Source organism: Hemitrygon akajei, chromosome 4 (genome assembly GCF_048418815.1).
Source record: "Hemitrygon akajei chromosome 4, sHemAka1.3, whole genome shotgun sequence".
Classification (NCBI taxonomy): Eukaryota; Metazoa; Chordata; class Chondrichthyes; order Myliobatiformes; family Dasyatidae; genus Hemitrygon; species Hemitrygon akajei.
This window is the reverse complement of record NC_133127.1, coordinates 74,006,522-74,024,577: the sequence shown is the minus strand read 5'-3', so window position 1 is coordinate 74,024,577 and position 18,056 is coordinate 74,006,522. Positions and strand designations below refer to the sequence as shown.

At 39.4% G+C, this 18,056-nt stretch overlaps 1 protein-coding gene across 6 annotated transcripts in view; it reads left to right on the top strand.

Annotated features, from left to right (window-relative positions):
* kiaa1109 (KIAA1109 ortholog) overlaps positions 1 to 18,056 on the top strand; it is a 447,188-nt gene that overhangs the window by 349,523 nt on the left and 79,609 nt on the right. For all 6 annotated transcript variants that reach the window (XM_073042844.1, XM_073042847.1, XM_073042845.1 and 3 more), the window contains 5 exons: positions 2,071 to 2,130; positions 4,861 to 5,087; positions 6,799 to 6,929; positions 9,130 to 9,253; positions 11,500 to 11,609. In XM_073042844.1, the coding sequence (XP_072898945.1) occupies positions 2,071 to 2,130; positions 4,861 to 5,087; positions 6,799 to 6,929; positions 9,130 to 9,253; positions 11,500 to 11,609 (652 nt within the window). The remainder of the gene's footprint in view (positions 1 to 2,070; positions 2,131 to 4,860; positions 5,088 to 6,798; positions 6,930 to 9,129; positions 9,254 to 11,499; positions 11,610 to 18,056) is intronic.

Here is an 18,056-nt window from a genome sequence, read left to right as displayed (position 1 = left end):
AATCGAACCTGCCTCTACCACTTCTACTGGAAGCTTGTTCCACACAGCTGCCACTCTGAGTAAAGAAGTTCCCCCTCATGTTACCCCTAAACTTTTGCCCCTCAACTTATGTCCTTCTGTTCGAATCTCCTCTACTCTCAATGGATAAAGCCTGTCCACGTCAACCCTATCTATCCCCCTCATAATTTTAAGTACCTCTATCAAGTCCCCCCTCAACCTTCTATGCTCCAAAGAATAAAGACCTAACTTATTCAACCTTTCTCTGTAACTTAGGTGCTGAAACCCAGGTAATATTCTAGTAAATCTTCTCTGTACTCTCTACATTTTGTTGACATCTTTCCTATAATTTGGTGACCAGAACTGTACACAATACTCCAAATCTGGCCTTACCAATGCCTTGTACAATTTTAACATTACATCCCAACTCCTATACTCAATGCTCTGATTTATAAAGGCCAGCATACTAAAAGCTTTCTTCACCACCCTATCCACATGAGATTCCACCTTCAGGGAACTATGCACCATTATTCCTAGATCACTCTGTTCTACTGCATTCCTCAAAGCCCTGCCATTTACCATGTTATGTCCTATTTTGATTATTCCTACTAAAATGTAGCACCTCACACTTATCAGCATTAAATACCATCTGCCATCTTTCAGCCACTCTTCTAACTGGCCTAAATCTCTCTGCAAACTTTGAAAACCTACTTCATTATCCTCAACACCACCTATCTTAGTATCATCTGCATACTTACTAATCCAATTTACCACCCCATCATCCAGATTATTAATGTATATGACAGACAACATTGGACCCAGTACAGATCCCTGAGGCACACCACTAGTCACCAGCCTCCAACCTGACAAACAGTTATCCACCACTACTCTCTAGCATCTCCCATCCAGCCACTGTTGAATCCAGTAATAATAATAATGATAATCACTTCCATCCCTGTGAAAACCGTGAAAAGAAAGTGAGCTAATTTTCCTTACATATTATTTTGTCTGTCTAGTGTTACATAATTAACAACCTGATGTATTTAAATTCATTGTTTCTCATGAAAAATGTTCAGTATCTTTGCAAAATTCTAGATAATGAATATGAGAGCAAGTCTTGTTTTGATCAGTCTTAAGCTATGCCTATCTTGGTAAAGAGAGCTACGATGAGACAACGGCTCAAAAATTATACTGAATTTAATTTGAGCCTCAGCTATCAGCAATCCAACATATATTGTATTCACACGCGCACACGCACACACACACAACCACCTCCCCTCCTCTCCCCCGCACTTCTTTGCCCTGTCAATCATCTGTTTAAAAAGCAAAGGGAAAATGTTCTGGACTTCATCATAGCTGCTAATCTACAGTACTATGCAGAGGTATTACGTGCATTTATAGTTAGGGTGCTTAGATCTTTTGCACACTACTGTGTTTGTCTACCTGGAGCGAAGAACAAGTTGTCACTATGGCGGGAGCAAAGGATGTTGGGAATGGTGAGGTTGGAGCACCACAGGAGGGGTGTGGGACAGGTGGCAGAGGAGGAGTGGTGCAGCGGATGAAGATACATCCAGCCCTGAGACTACAGGCAAGGTGATTTGATTTGAAACAATTGGTTTATTGATCATTGCAGAGTCCCTGATGCTTCCCACTCCTCCCCTTTTTCCAGGGGGAGGGGAATCTAATAGGAGAAGACAATCAGATTCCCCCTTCTCCACCCTTGTATCTCTTTCACCAATCAACTTCCCCACTCTTTACTTCACTCATCCACCCCCCCTCCCCGGTTTCACCCATCACCTTGTGTTTGTCCCTTTCCTCCCCCTGCCTTCTAACTCCAACTCCTCATCTTTGTTTCTCCAGTCCTCCTGAAAGGTCTCGACACAAAACGCCAGCTGTACTCTTTACCATAGATGCTACCTGGCCTGCTGAGTTCATCCAGTATTTTGTGTGTGTTGTCTGCAATTTACTAATGTTTATCTCCTCCTTGCCTCCAAGAAAAATTCCAGCCAGAAGTTCCACTGGATTGATGAATGTCAATCAGGAATGCTAATTTATTTCTGAATGTTTCAACAGGTGTGGTACCAGATGGAACGTATGAAGTGTGTTCACGTACTACTGGGCAAGCCGCAGCAGGTAATTTATTTACTAAACTTCTCAACATCTTCAATAATTAAATAAGAGCTGCATCTTGAAACTGTGATCAGTTCATTATTATCTAAGGCAACCTTATATGTACTAAAGCCACATGGATCCCAAAATGTGGGATTTTCTGTAGCAGTTTAAAAAAAATTATTTTGTGAAGAGATTTCCCCCATCTTACCTTTCATGTTTAGCAGTAGAGAATCCACTCATTTTTGGGATGGACTGCTTTAACAAATGTACGTATCTTGGGATTAATATGTTTCTCTGCTGTGCATAAGTGGCTGTTCAGCTAATATCCAATGTAAAAAAAATGGATCACACAAATTCAGTTTTAGCTGGAGTGCTTTTAACATTTTTTTTAAACCATTCTTCTCTAACTTAGCTACCCTCAAATTTATCCTCACGTTGTGTCTCTACATGATGGCATTTAATTCATAATCTTATCCAATAAGTCTACAACAGAATCAATCTTGTAACAAGAGGCTGTCAAGTGCGGTCACGTCATTGTCACAATATGTCCCTTAAACTTTATTTGTAGTCTTGCACCTCACCTCCAAAAAGCTTCCTGACTGAGTAGAGTCCATCTACACTACAAATGGGAAACCTTTTGATCGATGCAAATTGTGAGTTGTGCAGCAGTTACTGCTAGGTTCGAACCTACCCTCAGTTGTCTTGACGTGACTGTAACTTTCCTCCAGGTGCTCCAGTTTCATCCCACAACCCAATGATTAAGGTTAATCAACGATTACAAACTATCCCTGCTGTAAGGTAATGGCAAAAGGAATCAAAGTGGAGTTTGGAAATATAGGAGAGGGAATAGGCTTCAGGGGTAAAGGAAAATAGGGACAATGAGACTGATGGGATTGCTCCCCTGGGAGCTGTGTTGAAACAAGTGAATTCTAAACCCTCCTTTTGTGTCATACTGACCAACAAGATAAACTAACCTCCAGTCCAGATATAAGATCATTCTAATCTCAGCTATTAAGCTGCAATACACAGGTGATGAATCAACATGCTGATATTTGGACAGTGAACCTTATATGAAGTGTCTACAAAACAAAGTTGGTTTTCCAATTTACCCCACTGCATATTATCACCCTCGGATGTTAAGTACTTATGGTGAGACTCTGGGAAATCCTGAATCACTTTCCACATCTCTGGAACCAGTACTCAATGAGCGTTGAATCTGAATATGAAATTCACCATTGTCTTAGTGCACCAGTATTCAGGAAAGGAAGTGTTTGAAAATCAAAATCTCCATTACTAATAGCATATGGTCAGTGGGGCACCAGTAATTCTTGTGTGTATGCTTTCAAGACATAGATTACACAGCAAGTTCTTCAAACTAATGGAGAGACACCACAACACTCTCAACAAAATCGTCTAAATCCACGAATGTGTTAAGTGAACCCACATTGGTATTTACTTCCAAGTTAACATCTCCAGTACAGAGACCTTAATTGCACCTCCAAAGGGCAGACTGTCATTCACCCACCTATTACTAGACTTCTGAGATGGACTCAGAATTTGGAGCTGCCTCAAGTCTAGTGATAACTTGGATGACAGAAATGGTTCAGGGAGTGCTCACAGCTTCCATCGAAAAACTGGAGTATCTGTGTCAACTCATGAGAACCCCTGGAGTGTTCAAAAGGAAGGAGAAGCATTGCACTGAAAAGCTCAAGTCCCTTCCTTGGGAGCATATGGATGATCTGTGGACGGAGTGCACTTCCAAAGCTACTTGCCTATATAGCCAGTTGTTGAGTCTGTAAGGACTACAGTAAGTCTCAGTAGGTACCTCAGATCAAGTAAGTCGTCCTCAACCTTGAAGAACTGTCTTTGAAGGTGAAGATGTTATGATGTGAATTGTTGGAGTTGATTGTTATTGCTGATATTTGTTGTCTGCTGCTCCCCAGTATTTATTTGGACAAGGTTGGTCAACTGATGAAAGCTTTCTTGCTCCCCCTTATTCTTTGGGTTTCATTGTTTTGGTATTTTCATTAATGCAACAATTCCAAAAAGTAATTGCCAAAGATGAAATTTTTAAAAAGCTTAGCTTTTCATCTTGCCATTTCACAAACATGAAATGTTTGAATCCAGTAACAATAATAATGATAATCACTTCCATCCCTGTGAAAACCGTGAAAAGAAAGTGAGCTAATTTTCCTTACATATTACAAATATGAAAAAACAACACACGTTGTTGAGAATATCCAATCAGTTTTCCCAACAATGATGCCTATTAATCAAGTACAAAAAACACAGATGTTGGAAACATTAAATAAAAACAGAAATTGCTGGGAATGCCTCATCAACTCTGTAGAGACAGAGTTGAAGGCATTATTTTAAAAAATACAGTTATCTATATATTGTTGCTGAGTATTAAGCTATTCACTGTCAGAAATCCATGTGAATAGCTCCATAATAAATAAACTAGTGCACTTAATCTTAAATATATTGCCTTGGAATAATACACTTAAGTAGTTTAAACAATTGAATTAGGAAATAGGAACCTGAACCTAAAAATGGTAATAAAGAGAGGGGTTTGTCTTTACACCACTGTAAATTTGATTGCAGGATATGTTAGGACAAATTAATTTTGAATAACATTTCTTAGATGTTGGAGTAAAACTATTCAAATATGCTGAAATCAAATTACAGTATAGTCTATTGTAAAATGCTATTTATTTTGTGGATAATGTTCTGCCAAATCTTTACTTTTAGACAGTAGCAGTGCCGGAACCTGGACACTAAATGTTTTGTGGAAAATGTGTGGTATTGATGTGCACATGGATCCTAACATTGGGAAAAGACTCAGTGCCTTGGGTAACACAATGACAACTTTGACTGGTGAGGAAGAAAGTGATGATATTGCTGACCTGAACTCAGTCAACAATGTTGATCTAACAGATGAGGATGAACCTGACAGCATGTCCCCCACTGTCATGGCTGTAAGTAAATCAATGCTTCAAAGCAACTTCTATTGAAGTTATGAAAACATTCAATAACTTTTTATTTGTATTTAAAAATTGCAAGTAAATCATAAAATCACAGTTATTATGGCACAAATAAGACCATTCAGCCCATGAAGCTCACATGGTCAACAGTTTTTTCATACTCCCATAATTTTTGTCTTCCTCAAATATTTATCCAAATACATATTTTTATTGCATCTGCTTAACTTGCCTTTCAGGCAGTGAATTCAGAATATCTTACAGCATTGATTTTTTTTCTGTATTACCTTATCTTTCTTGCTAGTCACTTTAAGTCTCTTTTGCAATTTGGAGCATATTTTCCTGTATCTTCCTTAGACCCTTCATGTTTTTAAATGTACATTAAAGTTAATCAACAAATATTAATTTAAATTAATAAGTATTTGATTTATTAGGTCAGATCACACTGCCCAGAGCCATACTTGCCTGTTCTACTGAGGTCAGTCTCGTTTTCCTTTCGCAACCTTAAGTCCAGCATGGTCCAGACAGCAATTCGGAAATTTGATCAGTGGTGAAACCGGTTTTGACTCTTGTACTTGTAACCAATGCCGCAAGTTCAATTTTCTAAATTAGGTATAAAATCAAGATCTGTTTGTGTATCACTTTGAAGGTTATTTTAAAGTCAAAGTTGAATTTGTTAATACATGCGCATTATGCACAGGTCCAATGAAAAACTTATTACAAAGCTTTACAGGCACAGAGCCTCATATGATTTATTATAAAAACCGAATCAAAATATAAATTTAACACTATTTTTACAAGAAAGAATACAATCAGAATGAAGAAAAGTTCATTTTAGGGCAAAGTGATCAAAGTGGTCATAGTGCTGCCAAACTATAGAGATGTAGAATAACTGAAAGGAAAAAGCTGTTCTTGAACCTGGAGGGCTGGGAGTTCTTCTGACACATACTATGGAGGACTTGTAATTTTATCCTTCTTAGTCTTAAATATTGTTTCAATCGTATTTCTTGAACCAGTCATGAAGCAGTGGATGCCTTTCTGTCTTGTGCCTTATGGGAACAGCAATTGAGCTGACATACTGTATTTTTTTAAATGTGGCATCATTATTGCTGCTTACAGTTCATCAGATAAGTTCAGTACTTACTAATACTGGCAACAGTAATATTTGGGACCATACATCTTAAATGTGTTACATAGAGGTTTCAATTTGAATTTATAGAGATTGATAGTCAAAATCTACTAATGCAATTGATATTTGTTATTCTGCTTTATTAATTAGAAGGCAGATGAAATTTCAAATTTGTTAAATTTTTATTTGGGCAATGGCTTGTAAGCCAGTTCCTTAATCTGTGCTTTGAACACTAGTTTTACTTCTGCAGTATTTCTAAGTCTCTCACACCAAAATCCAGCAATTTACAACACAGGAAAAAATCTTAATCTCACTCATGGCATGTTGCATGTAAAAGTTAGTTATCTGTTCATTGAAATTTTTTTTTAATTACCTTGTGTATTAGGATGTGTGATTTGTATCTTTTGTAACTATGTAATTAAATGTGTTGAAGCAATTTTAATGAAGCACTATTTGGTTTTCTTTTTGTATCTGTATGAGTTGTGGTGGAATATCAAGTCACAGGAGTTAACACAGCAGCATTTCCCAAGATTTTTCTGGGTCACTATTTAATATCAAAATCTACTTGTTTCTCTACAGGAAACTAGTGAATATCGAAGACAGGGTGTTACTGGGAACCAAACAGCAGATCCAAGGGGAAGAAAGTTTGTCAAACGTTTAGTGGACATGAGGGAATTGAATGAACAAGCCAAAGTTATTGATGACCTGAAGTATGTGTTTGTCTATAATTAAAAATTTTACAATCTGTCTTTCTTTTACCATGACAAACTTGTCCAACAGTACTCATATTGACAATGCTTTGGAATAGAATCTACAAGGCATGGTTATTAAGTTTGCATATGGCTTTAAAGTAGGGGGTGTCATAGACAATGAAGATGATTAACAAGATTTATGGAAGTATCTTGATCACCCAGATAAGTGGCTTGAGAAATAGCAAATAGAGTTTAATTTGGATAATTGTGAGGTTATGCATTTTGGGAAATTACATCAGGATAGGACTTTCACTGTGAACCCCAGGATCCTGTGGAGTTTTGAAGACTAGGGAGACATAGGGGTACAAGTTCTTGGTTCACTGACACTGGCATTGTGGATAGGCAGGGTAGTGGAGAAATCTATTGCAAGGCTAGCCTTCATTGGTCAGGGCACTGAGTATTGGAATTGATTTATTGTCACATGTACTAAGCTACAGGAAAATGCTTGTTTTGCAAACTGTTCATGCAGACCAATTCATTACACAGTGCATTAAAACAATAACAGAAAGTAGTATAAAGCATTATAGCTCTTATAACAAGTGCAGTGTAGGTAGTCAATAAGGTGCAAGGGAATAATAAAGTAGATTATGAGCTGTAGAAGTTGAGATGATATCTTGCAGTTGTACAAGACATAGATAAGGCCACATCTATAGTCATAGAAAAGTACAGCACAGAAAAAGGCCTTTCAGCCCATCTAGTCCATGCCGAACCATTTAAACCACCTACTCCCCTTGACCTGCACTGAGTTTATAGCCCTCTATACACCTACCATCCATGTACCTGTCCAAACTTCTCTTAAACATTGAAATTAAGATCGCATAGACCACTTGTTCTGGAAACCACACTCTCAAGACCCTCTGAGTGAAGAAGCTTCCCTTAAACGTTTCACCTTTCACACTTAACCCCTGACCTTTAGTTGTAGTCCCACCCAGCCTCTGGAAAAAGCCTGCTTGCATTTACCCTATCTATACCCTTCATAATTTTGTATACCTCTATCAAATTGCCTCTTCTCAATCTTCTGTGTCCCCAGGAATAAAATCCTAACCTATTTAATCTTTACTTATAACTTGGGTCCTCCAGACCCAGCAACATCCTTGTAAATTTTCTCTGTACTCTTTCAACCTTATTACATTTTTCCTGTGAGTAAGTGACCAAAACTGCATATGATACTCTAAATTAGGCCTCACCGATATCTTATGTAACTCCAGCATAGCATCCTGTAATCAGTGCTATAATTCATGAAAGCCTTTTTTTGGACATCAGTATTTGGAATTATTGTGTTCAGTTTTGGTTGCCTTGTGATAGGAAAAGTGCAATTAAGCTGAAAAGATTGCAGGGAAGATTTATGAGGATGTTGCTTGGACTTGAGGGACTGAGTTATGGAGAGGGGTTATACAGGTTGACTCCTTTGTCAATGAAATGTAGGAGAATGAGGGGTAATCTTATACTGGTGTATAAAATCATGGGGTTAGTACACAATCTTTTTCAAAGGGTTGGCAATCAAGAACTAAAGAGCATATATTGAAGGTAAGATGGGAGAGATTTAATAGAAAACTGAAGTGTAGCTTTTTCACCCAGAGGGATATGGTCCAAACACAGGCAAAGTAGGATTAACTTAGCTGGGAATCTTGCTCAGTGTGAACTAGTTGGGCTGAAGGACCCATTTCCATGGTGTATGATACTGTGACTCTACTGAATCAACTCTCGATCACCCAAAACATTTTTGTAACTCTTGTATTTACCATTTTTCCTTCTGTAATTAAAATTAGAAATGTCCAGTACATAATATTTAACCTATATTAACCTACAAAAATATGTAGTTTTTCAACTGTATGATCAGATCTTTAAAGTCGATTGTTTTTTTATTTACTGAATAAAAAAAATTAAAGATTTTTCTTCTAAACAATTGTTAGGATTGTTGTTGGACAATTCAGTTTTTCCTATCACTTCTTAATTCATTTGCTCTCCATGGTACATTTCTGTTTGTAACTGCACTTACTTGGCTTGTTTAAATTTCAGAAAGTATATGGCAAATTGTAAGGAAAATCATTTTTTGAATAATGTAGAACACAAAAGTTGTCTCAAAGAACTGAATAAGCAGCAAATAATCTAAAACTTGTCCAATACTGCTAAAATAATAATATTTAAATTATTATAGAAAACTTGGTGCAAGTGAAGGAACAATAAATCAAGAGATTCAACGTTATCAGCAATTAGAATCAGTAGCAGTTAATGATATTCGCCGAGATGTTCGCAAAAAACTAAGGCGATCCAGCATGAGGGTGAGCAACTTACTTGTTAATATTGTTTCAGCCTCTTAAGAAATAATGTTTGGTTAGTTTTTTTTTAAATAATCTCTATGCAGAGAAATGTGTATATGTACCAGAGTTGTCTATCTTGTCAGGCACTGCAATATACTGTAATTTAATTCTGTATGTGATGCCATCTGTCCAAGGCACCAATATCATACTGCAGAGTCTTCAAACCATAGAAGAGATATGCGATAAAGTGCTGGGCCTTTGTATTTAGTCCTTAAATTTTAAGTAAATTTTTGTTGTTCGTAATTTTGAGCATAAGGGGGAGCCTGTTTTACAGATATAATTGTGTCCTTGTCACAAACAAAAGAAAATATGCAGATGCTGGAAATCCAAAGCATCACACTTAGTGCTGATGAAGGGTCTCGGCCTGAAACTTCAACTGTTTACTCTTTTCCATAAATTTTGGATCACATGATATGGAGGAGCTCAGTGGGTCAGGCAGCATATATGGAAGAACATGGACAGTGGATATTTTGAGTCAAAGTAGATATATTACAAAGTATGTATAAATCATACAACCTAGAGATTCATCTGCTTACAGGTAGCCACACCCTCTCTGAAGAACCCAATTTTTAAAAAAAGACCAGCTCCCAATGCTCAGAGAGAGAGAAAATGAAACACAATCATGCAAAGATTAAAAGCAAGCAACAGCATTCACAACCAAATTGAGTCCATCGACCTGGAGCAGCCAGCGTAGGCCCACAGCGTCAGTCTCAGTTCGTCACACAGAGGGACAAATCACTGCTAGTCTCGCTGACGTGAAGTGCGTAGTAGCCAGAGCGGTCTTACAGCCTCGGCGCCACTGAGAGAGGAGTAAATATCATGGAAGAGTGAGCAGAATTGGCCCGATCCCAGTCTCTAGTCCCGACATCCTGCCTTATCGGTCTGTCTGGGCTGGTGTGTAAATCGTACAAACACTGGGTCATGACCCACATTTGGACCCAGGCCCTGCCACAGCGATACGCTCTGGACGTGTGTCCTGCTGCCCAGGCTGAGGCCATACTCGACCTTTCGAAATTGGCATGGTGCTTAAATCAACCCAACTTTGCTCCCGTTTTGAGTGGGCAGGCTACGAAGCTTCCCTCCAATTCACTCATTCCAACTCCATCTCTGACTCCGTCTCCATCTCAGCTGTGCCTTGACCTCATTCTGACCACTTCTCCATGAACATGCCATGCTCAGACTTTGGATCACACCCGCCCAGTTCCACCCTCGATCGAGTCACCTTCTCTTCTTCATTGCTTGCGGTGATTGTTTACCACAATTTGTCACAGAGGAAGTGTTACTAATAAGGTATTTAGTCATTATTCTTGCTTTACGAACCACTGAACTTTAGTATAGCCCAATTTCAGTCTCGCCATCTTAAACCAGAAGCAAGCCCAACTTCAGTAATGCCATCTTAAAATGGAAGTGAAGACCCTTCATCTGCAATGAGAAGAGCCTTGGATTGAGAAGGATCTTGAATCCAGATGAAGTGTTTCGACCTGAAATGGTGACTGACCATTGTCATCCTTGGCTGCTGCCTGACCTTTTGACCTCCTCCAGATTCCTGCATCTGTGGTCTTGCATGTCCATACAGAGTTTAGAATGGAAGCATTTGAGGAGAGAAAACATTTGCATTCAGTGATTATGGGAATGTATTTGAAATAAAATATAGGTTGCATCTGTGGAAGAGAGTCGGATAAGATTGGAGTGGACTTTGGGGCAATAATAGAGAACAATAGGGAATGTTAAATTTTTACCATAGGTGTATTAATTTTATCAAGATACACATAAATAATATCATTTAAGGCTGCATCATTTATCTAAAATAGAAGAAAGCCAAACTGGGGTTCAAGTAATGAGATTTTTAAGGTATTGGAAATTAATAGCAAAAGCTACATCCATACTTGGGCTTGAACCACAGAAAAAATTGTGCAGTGATGGTTTTCCATGCAATAAGTTCAATAAATAAAGGTTATTCCTGGGTTTCTATTTAATCCATGTGACTAACAAATAATGTTTAGGTTAGTCTGCAAAATTTCATTATAACAAGAACAATGGAGGTAACATTAAAGAGAAGTGAATATGTTTGTCTTAGGGAGAGGTAGCTTAAAATATACGGTCATATTCAGCAAAAGTTGTCCATAAAGTGCTTGGGATAATATTTGATCTGATTTTGTTTTTATTTCAATGTAACTTCAAATATTAAGAGAATTTGTTTTCTATAGGCGGCGTCCCTTAAAGATAAATGGGGTCTAGGTTACAAGCCCAGCTACAACAGATCGAAAAGTATCTCAGCCTCTGGAAGACCACCAATGAGAAGACCAGAAAGGACCAGGTGAAATACACCTTTTCTGCTCAAAATGTTGTTTTTTGTTATGTATGACACTTAAGACTTACATTTAGTATCTGGCAAAGGGGTGGGAACCAGCATCGTAGCGCGTAGATGATTTAATATGTCATGAATGTAAGGAAAGACAAGCCAATGATTGGATACAACTGCAGACAGAGCAAAGAGTTAAGTTATACCACAGAGGAACAATTCTTAAGAGCAAAGAATGCAGGACTGAAGGTGTTGTATTTAAATGCGCGTAGCATTCAGAATAAGGTGGATGAACTCATGCAATTACAGTTGGTTTGACGTTGTGGACGTCACTGAGTCGTGTCTGAAAGCAGGTCATATTTGGGAGTTTGACATCAAAGGCTATACTTTGTATCAAAAGGACAAGCAGGAAGGCATAGATGGTGGTGTATCTGTGGGTAAGAGATGGAATTACATCTTCAGAAATAGGTGACATAGGGTCAGAGAACAACGAGTCAGCATACAGAGAGGAGGTGCAACGGCTAACAGACTGGTGCAGAGCCAACAACCTGTCTCTGAATGTGAACAAAAGAGATGGCTGTTGACTTCAGGAGGGCACGGAGTGACCACTCTCCGCTGAACATCAACGGCTTCTCGGTAGAGATCGCAAAGAGCACCAAATTTCTTGGTGTTCACCTGACAGAGAATCTCACCTCGTCCCTCAACACCAGCTCCATAGCAAAGAAAGCCTAGCAGCGTCTCTACTTTCTGCAAAGGTTGAGGAAAGTCCATTTCCCACCCTCCCCCATTCTCATCACATTCTACAGAGGTTGTATTGAGAACATCCTGAGCAGCTGCATCACTGCCTGGTTTGGAAATTGCACCATCTCGGATCGCAAGACCGTGAAGCGGATGGTGAGGTCAACTGAGAAGATCATCGGGGTCTCTCTTCCCACCATTACAGGCATTTACACTACATGCTGCATCTGCAAAGCAAACAGCATTATGTAGGACCCCAAGCACCCCTCATACAAACTCTTCTCCCTCCTGCCATCTGGGAAAAGGCATCGAAGAATTCGGGTTCTCACGACCAGACTATGTAACAGTTTCTTCCCCCAAGCCATCAGACTCCTCAAAACCCAGAGACTGGACTGACACCAACTTACTGCCCTCCACTGTGCCTATTGTCTTGTTTATTATTTATTGTAATACCTGCACTGTTTTATGCACTTTATGCAGTCCTGGGTAGGTCTGTAGTCTAGTGTAGCTTTTTCTGTGTTGTTTTTAAGTAGTTCAGTGTAGTTTTTGTAATGTGTCATGTAGCACCATGCTCCTGAAAAATGTTGTCTCGTTTTTACTATGTACTATACCAGCAGTTATGGTTGAAATTACAATAAAAAGTGACTTGACTTGACTTGAATCTTTGTGGGTAGAGATAAGAAACTGCAAGGGTAAAAAAAACCCTCATGGGAATCATGTATAGACCTCCAAATAGGCAAAATGTGGAGTTGAGATTGCAAAGGGAACTGGAAAAGGCATGTAATAAGGGTAATGTCACAATTGACATTAATATGCAAGGGAATTGGGTAAATCAGGTTGGTGTCGGATCGCAAGAGGGGAAGTTTGTTCAATGCCTATAAGATGGCTTTTTAGAGCAGCTTGTGCTTGAGCCTACTTGGGGAAAGGCATTCTAGATTGGGTGTTTGTAATAACCCAGATCTTATTAGGGAGTTTAACATAAAGGAACCTTTAGAAGCCAGTGATCATAATATGATTGAATTCATACTGCAATTTGAGAGGTAGAAGTACAAGTCATGTGTATCAGTATTGTAATGGAATAAAGGGAATTACAGAGGCACGAGAGAGGAAGTTGCCCAGGTGGACTGGAGGGGGAAGCTGGCAGGGATGATGGCAGAACAGAGTGGCTGAAGTTTTTGGGAATAGTTCACAAGGCGGAGGATAGATATATCCCACGGAACAAGTTCTCAAATGGCAGGGCTAGGCAACCATGGCTGACAAGGGAAGTTAAGGACTGCATAAAAGCCAAGGAAGGGGCATATAAGGTAACAAAAGTGAGTGGGAAGTTGGATGACTGGGATGCTTTTAAAATCCAACAAAAGGCAACTAAAAATGCCATAAGAAGGGAAGAGAAGAAATATTAGGGTAAGCTAGCCAGTAATATAAAGCAGAATACTAAAAGATTTTTCAGTTACCGTATATAAAGAGTAAAAGGGAGGTGAGAGTTGATATTGGACCGCTGGAAAATGATGCTGGTGAGATAGTCATGGGGGCCAAGGAAATGCCAGATAAACTTACTAAGTACTTTGCTTCAGTCTTTACTGTGGAAGACACTAACAATGTGCCAGAAGTCTGTGAGTGTCAGGGAGCAGGGGTGAGTGCCATTGTTATTACAAAGGAGAATGTGCTAGGCAAACTGAAAGGTCTGAAGGTAGATAAGTCACCTGGACCAGATGGACTACATCCCAGAGTCCTGAGAGATGTTGCTTAAGAGATAATGGATGCATTGGTCACGATCTTTCAAGAATCACTTGATTCTGGCATGGTCCTGGAAAATTGAATATGTCCCTCCACTCTTTAAGAAGGGAGGAAGACAAAAGTGAGGAAATTATAGGCTAGTTAGCCTAACCTCAGTGGTTGGAAAAGTGCTGGAGTCCATTATTAAGGACAAGTTTTTCCTCTAGCTTGTTGTACGTGAGTTTTGATGTACTTGGAGATTAATGATAAATTAAGTAAAAGTCAGCATGGTTTCTGTAAAGGGAAATCTTGCCTGACAAATCTGTTAGATTTCTGCAAGGAAGTAACAGGCAGGGTGGACAAAGGAGAGGCAGTGGATGTCATTTACTTTGATTTTCAGAAGGCATTTGATAAAGTGCCTCACATGAAACTGCTTAACAAGATAAAATCCCATAACATTACAGGAAGGATACTGACATGGATAGAGGAATGGCTGACAGGCAGGAGGCAGTGAGTGGGAATAAAGGTGGCCTTTTCTGTTTGGCTGCCAGTGACTAGTGGTGTTCCTCAGGGGTCAATATTGGGACTGCTACTTTTCACATTGTTTGTCAGTGATTTAGATAGTGGAATTGATGGCTTTGTGGCAAAGTTTGCAGATGATATGAACATAGGTAGAAGCATAGATAGTGCTGAGGAAGCAATGCGATTGCAGCAGGACCTAGACAAAATGGACGAGTGGGCAAAAAAGTGGCAGATAGAATACAGTGTAGGGAAGTGTATGATAATACATCTGGTAAAAGGAACAATAGTGCAGACTATTATCTAAATGGAGAGAAAATTCAAACATCAGAGTTGCAAAGGGACTTAGGAGACCTTGTGCAAAACTTCCAGAAGGTTAATTCACAGGTTGAGTCTTTGTTAAAGAAGGCAAATGCAATGTTAGCATTTATTTCAAGGGGAATAGAATATAAAAACAAGGAAATAATGCTGAAACTTTATAAGACACTAGTCAGGCTGTACTTGGAGTATTGTCAACAGTTTTGGATCCCTCAGCTCAAAAAGGATGTATTGTCATTGGAGAGAGTCCAGAGGAGGTTCACGAGGATGATCCCGTGAGTGAAGGGGTTAACACAGCTTTGGACCTGTACTCACTGGAATTTAGAAGAATGCATGGGGATTCTCATTAAAACCTGCTGAATTTTGAAAGGACTGGATAAGGTGGATGTGGACAGTATGTTTCCTCTAGTGGGGCTATCCAAAACTAGAGGGCACAACCACAAAATTGAGGGACAACCTTTTAGAACAGAATTAAGGAGGAATTTTTTTAAGCTGAAGAGTGGTGAATTTGTAGAATGCTCTCCCACAGACTGCGGTGGAGGCCAAGTCCGTAGGTATATTCAGTGTGGAAATTGATAGATTTCTGATTGGTTGGGGCATCAAGAGTTATGGTGAGAGGGCAGATGTATGGTCTTGAATGGGATCCAGGATCAGCCGAGATGAAAGGTGGAACGGACTCATTGGGCTGAATGCCCTAATTCTGCTCCCATGTCTTATGGGGTTATATTAGATCACATCTTAGAACTTGTCTTTAAGGTGAAAATGCCACTGTGAGTGAGATAAGCAGGATGCAAATGTGTCATCCACGTGTGATGACACAATGAACAACAGCATAGGAAATGCCTTTAGTTGTTTATGCTTGCGTAAACAAGTAGAAAAGCCAGGCTGGGTATTTCTTCAACATCTCATTTGAATGACGGTGCTACTGGTCCTTCAAGGTTTTGGGATAGATCTAATCTCCTGTTTTGGAAAGGTTGCATCAGTTGGGCATAACCAACTATAGTTAACGCTGTAAAGCAGTTTCAACAAACAAGTTGAACTAATCATTTATCAGCTCACTGATGCTGAGAATTACAGCCAGACTTCAGTTACCACATGGCTGTCATTTATAATGTATGTGCTCCATACAAATAACTGCTTCAAATTTACGATCTGCCTAAAAGGAGAGAAAAGAACAATTAAGGTCTATGTACACATATATATCAAGTGAAGTCTGTGGATGAGCTAATAGACTTATCAAAAGCCTCAAATGAGATATTGGGCAACATAGTAACTGACTGAGAAATATACCAATTGTTTGATCAATAAATGTAAAACTTGGTTTGAAAAATCAATCAAACTTCATTAGATAACTCATGACTATTAAAATTTAAAATAAAGGACTCATTTTAATATAAGACCATAAGACATAGGAGCAGAATTAGGCCATTCAGCCACAGAGTCTGCTATTAGGATGTGCAAATATTGTTCTGTATTTCAAAGTAATCCATCTCAGATTCTTAATGCTTATCCATAAGCAGCTTCAGTCTGAAATATTCTCTCTTTAAAATATTCCATAGATCATTGTTGGTTCTCTGTCCAAACACTATCATGAATGTTCCCATTGTACTCTTTTTTTAAAAATGCCTGTGCCTGTCGTGGTTTCTCGTGCCCCACAAATGACCAGGAGATGCAGAAGATTCTTCAAGAAGTATTAAACTTTAATTTGCAAATCAAAGCTGAGACAATCATTGAGCTAGTCGCTGATTGCCCACCGATCCTTGTACATAGCATTTTTTATAGCAATCTCCTGGTTTAGTGGTATTAGCATATCCAATCGGTGTATAGTTGCGTATCACAAGTACATCTGCCACTATTGTTTCTACCTATTGACTTAATCGTGTTCTAATCTACATCTCTTAGCTACCTCTCATTAACACACCATTGTCTTCTACATTCTTAAGATTTCATTCTCCTACTAAATTGGATACATGCATAGCAAATAGCAAACTCAGACTACATAATCTACATCAAAGCCGACTACATAATTTTGGTTACACAGCAAACAATGCAACTGTTATACTCCAATATGCCCAAAATGCTTTCTGAGCAATGCTGTGTTGGGACTTTGCAGCGAGCTTCTGCATTTGCAGTTGTTGTGTTGGAAGCCCGGCACAAATTCCTGTTCTTCGCTGACACTCACATAGTTTGATGTAGTGATGTGCCTCTGAAGGCTAGTTTTGGATGGGCAGGGTTGAGCTGCAGGGCTGCTTGGTGCTGGTATGGTCTTGGTGCTGTTGTTTGGCCAGTACTTATTAGTCATGGTCATTGCCTAAGGCTAACAACACCTCCATTTGTTGACAGACTTTCCAGACCCTACATTTCAAGTCGTCACTTTTATTGTCATTTACTGCTGGTGCAGTACATAGTAAAAATGAAACGTTTTTCAGGACCATGGTGTTACATGACACAGTACAAAAACTATAGACTGAACTACATTTAAAAAAACAGAGAAAGCTACACTAGACTACAGACCTACACAGGACTGCGTAAAGTGCACAAAACAGTGCAGGCATTACAATAAATAATAAACAGGACAATAGGGCAAGGTGTCAGTCCAGGCTCTGGGTATTGAGGAGTCTGATAGCTTGGGGGAAGAAACTGTTACATAGTCTGATCGTGAGAGCCCGAATGCTTTGTTGCCTTTTCCCAGACGGCAGGAGGGAGAAGAGATTGTATGAGGGATGCATGGGGTCCTTCATAATGCTGTTTCCTTTGCGGATGCAGCGTGTAGTGTAAATTTCCGTGATGGCGGGAAGAGAGACCCTGATGATCTTCTCAGCTGACCTCACTATCCGCTGCAGGGTCTTGCGATCCAAGATGGTGCATTTTCTGAACCAGGCAGTGATGCAGCTGCTCAGAATGCTCTCAATACAACCCCTGTAGAATGTGATGGGGATGGGGGGGGGGGGGGTGGGATGGGAGATGGACTTTCCTCAGCCTTCACAGAAAGTAGAGACGCTGCTGGGCTTTCTTTGCTATGGAGCTGGTGTTGAGGGACTGTTATGATGGAAAATAACTGGTTCTTTGAGTCTCAACAGTAGAGGCCTGGACACACACAGTTTTAATAATAAGGAATTTATTTACAAGGGGAAGTCGGGTCAACACAAGCAACTAGGAAGTGGTGTGGGA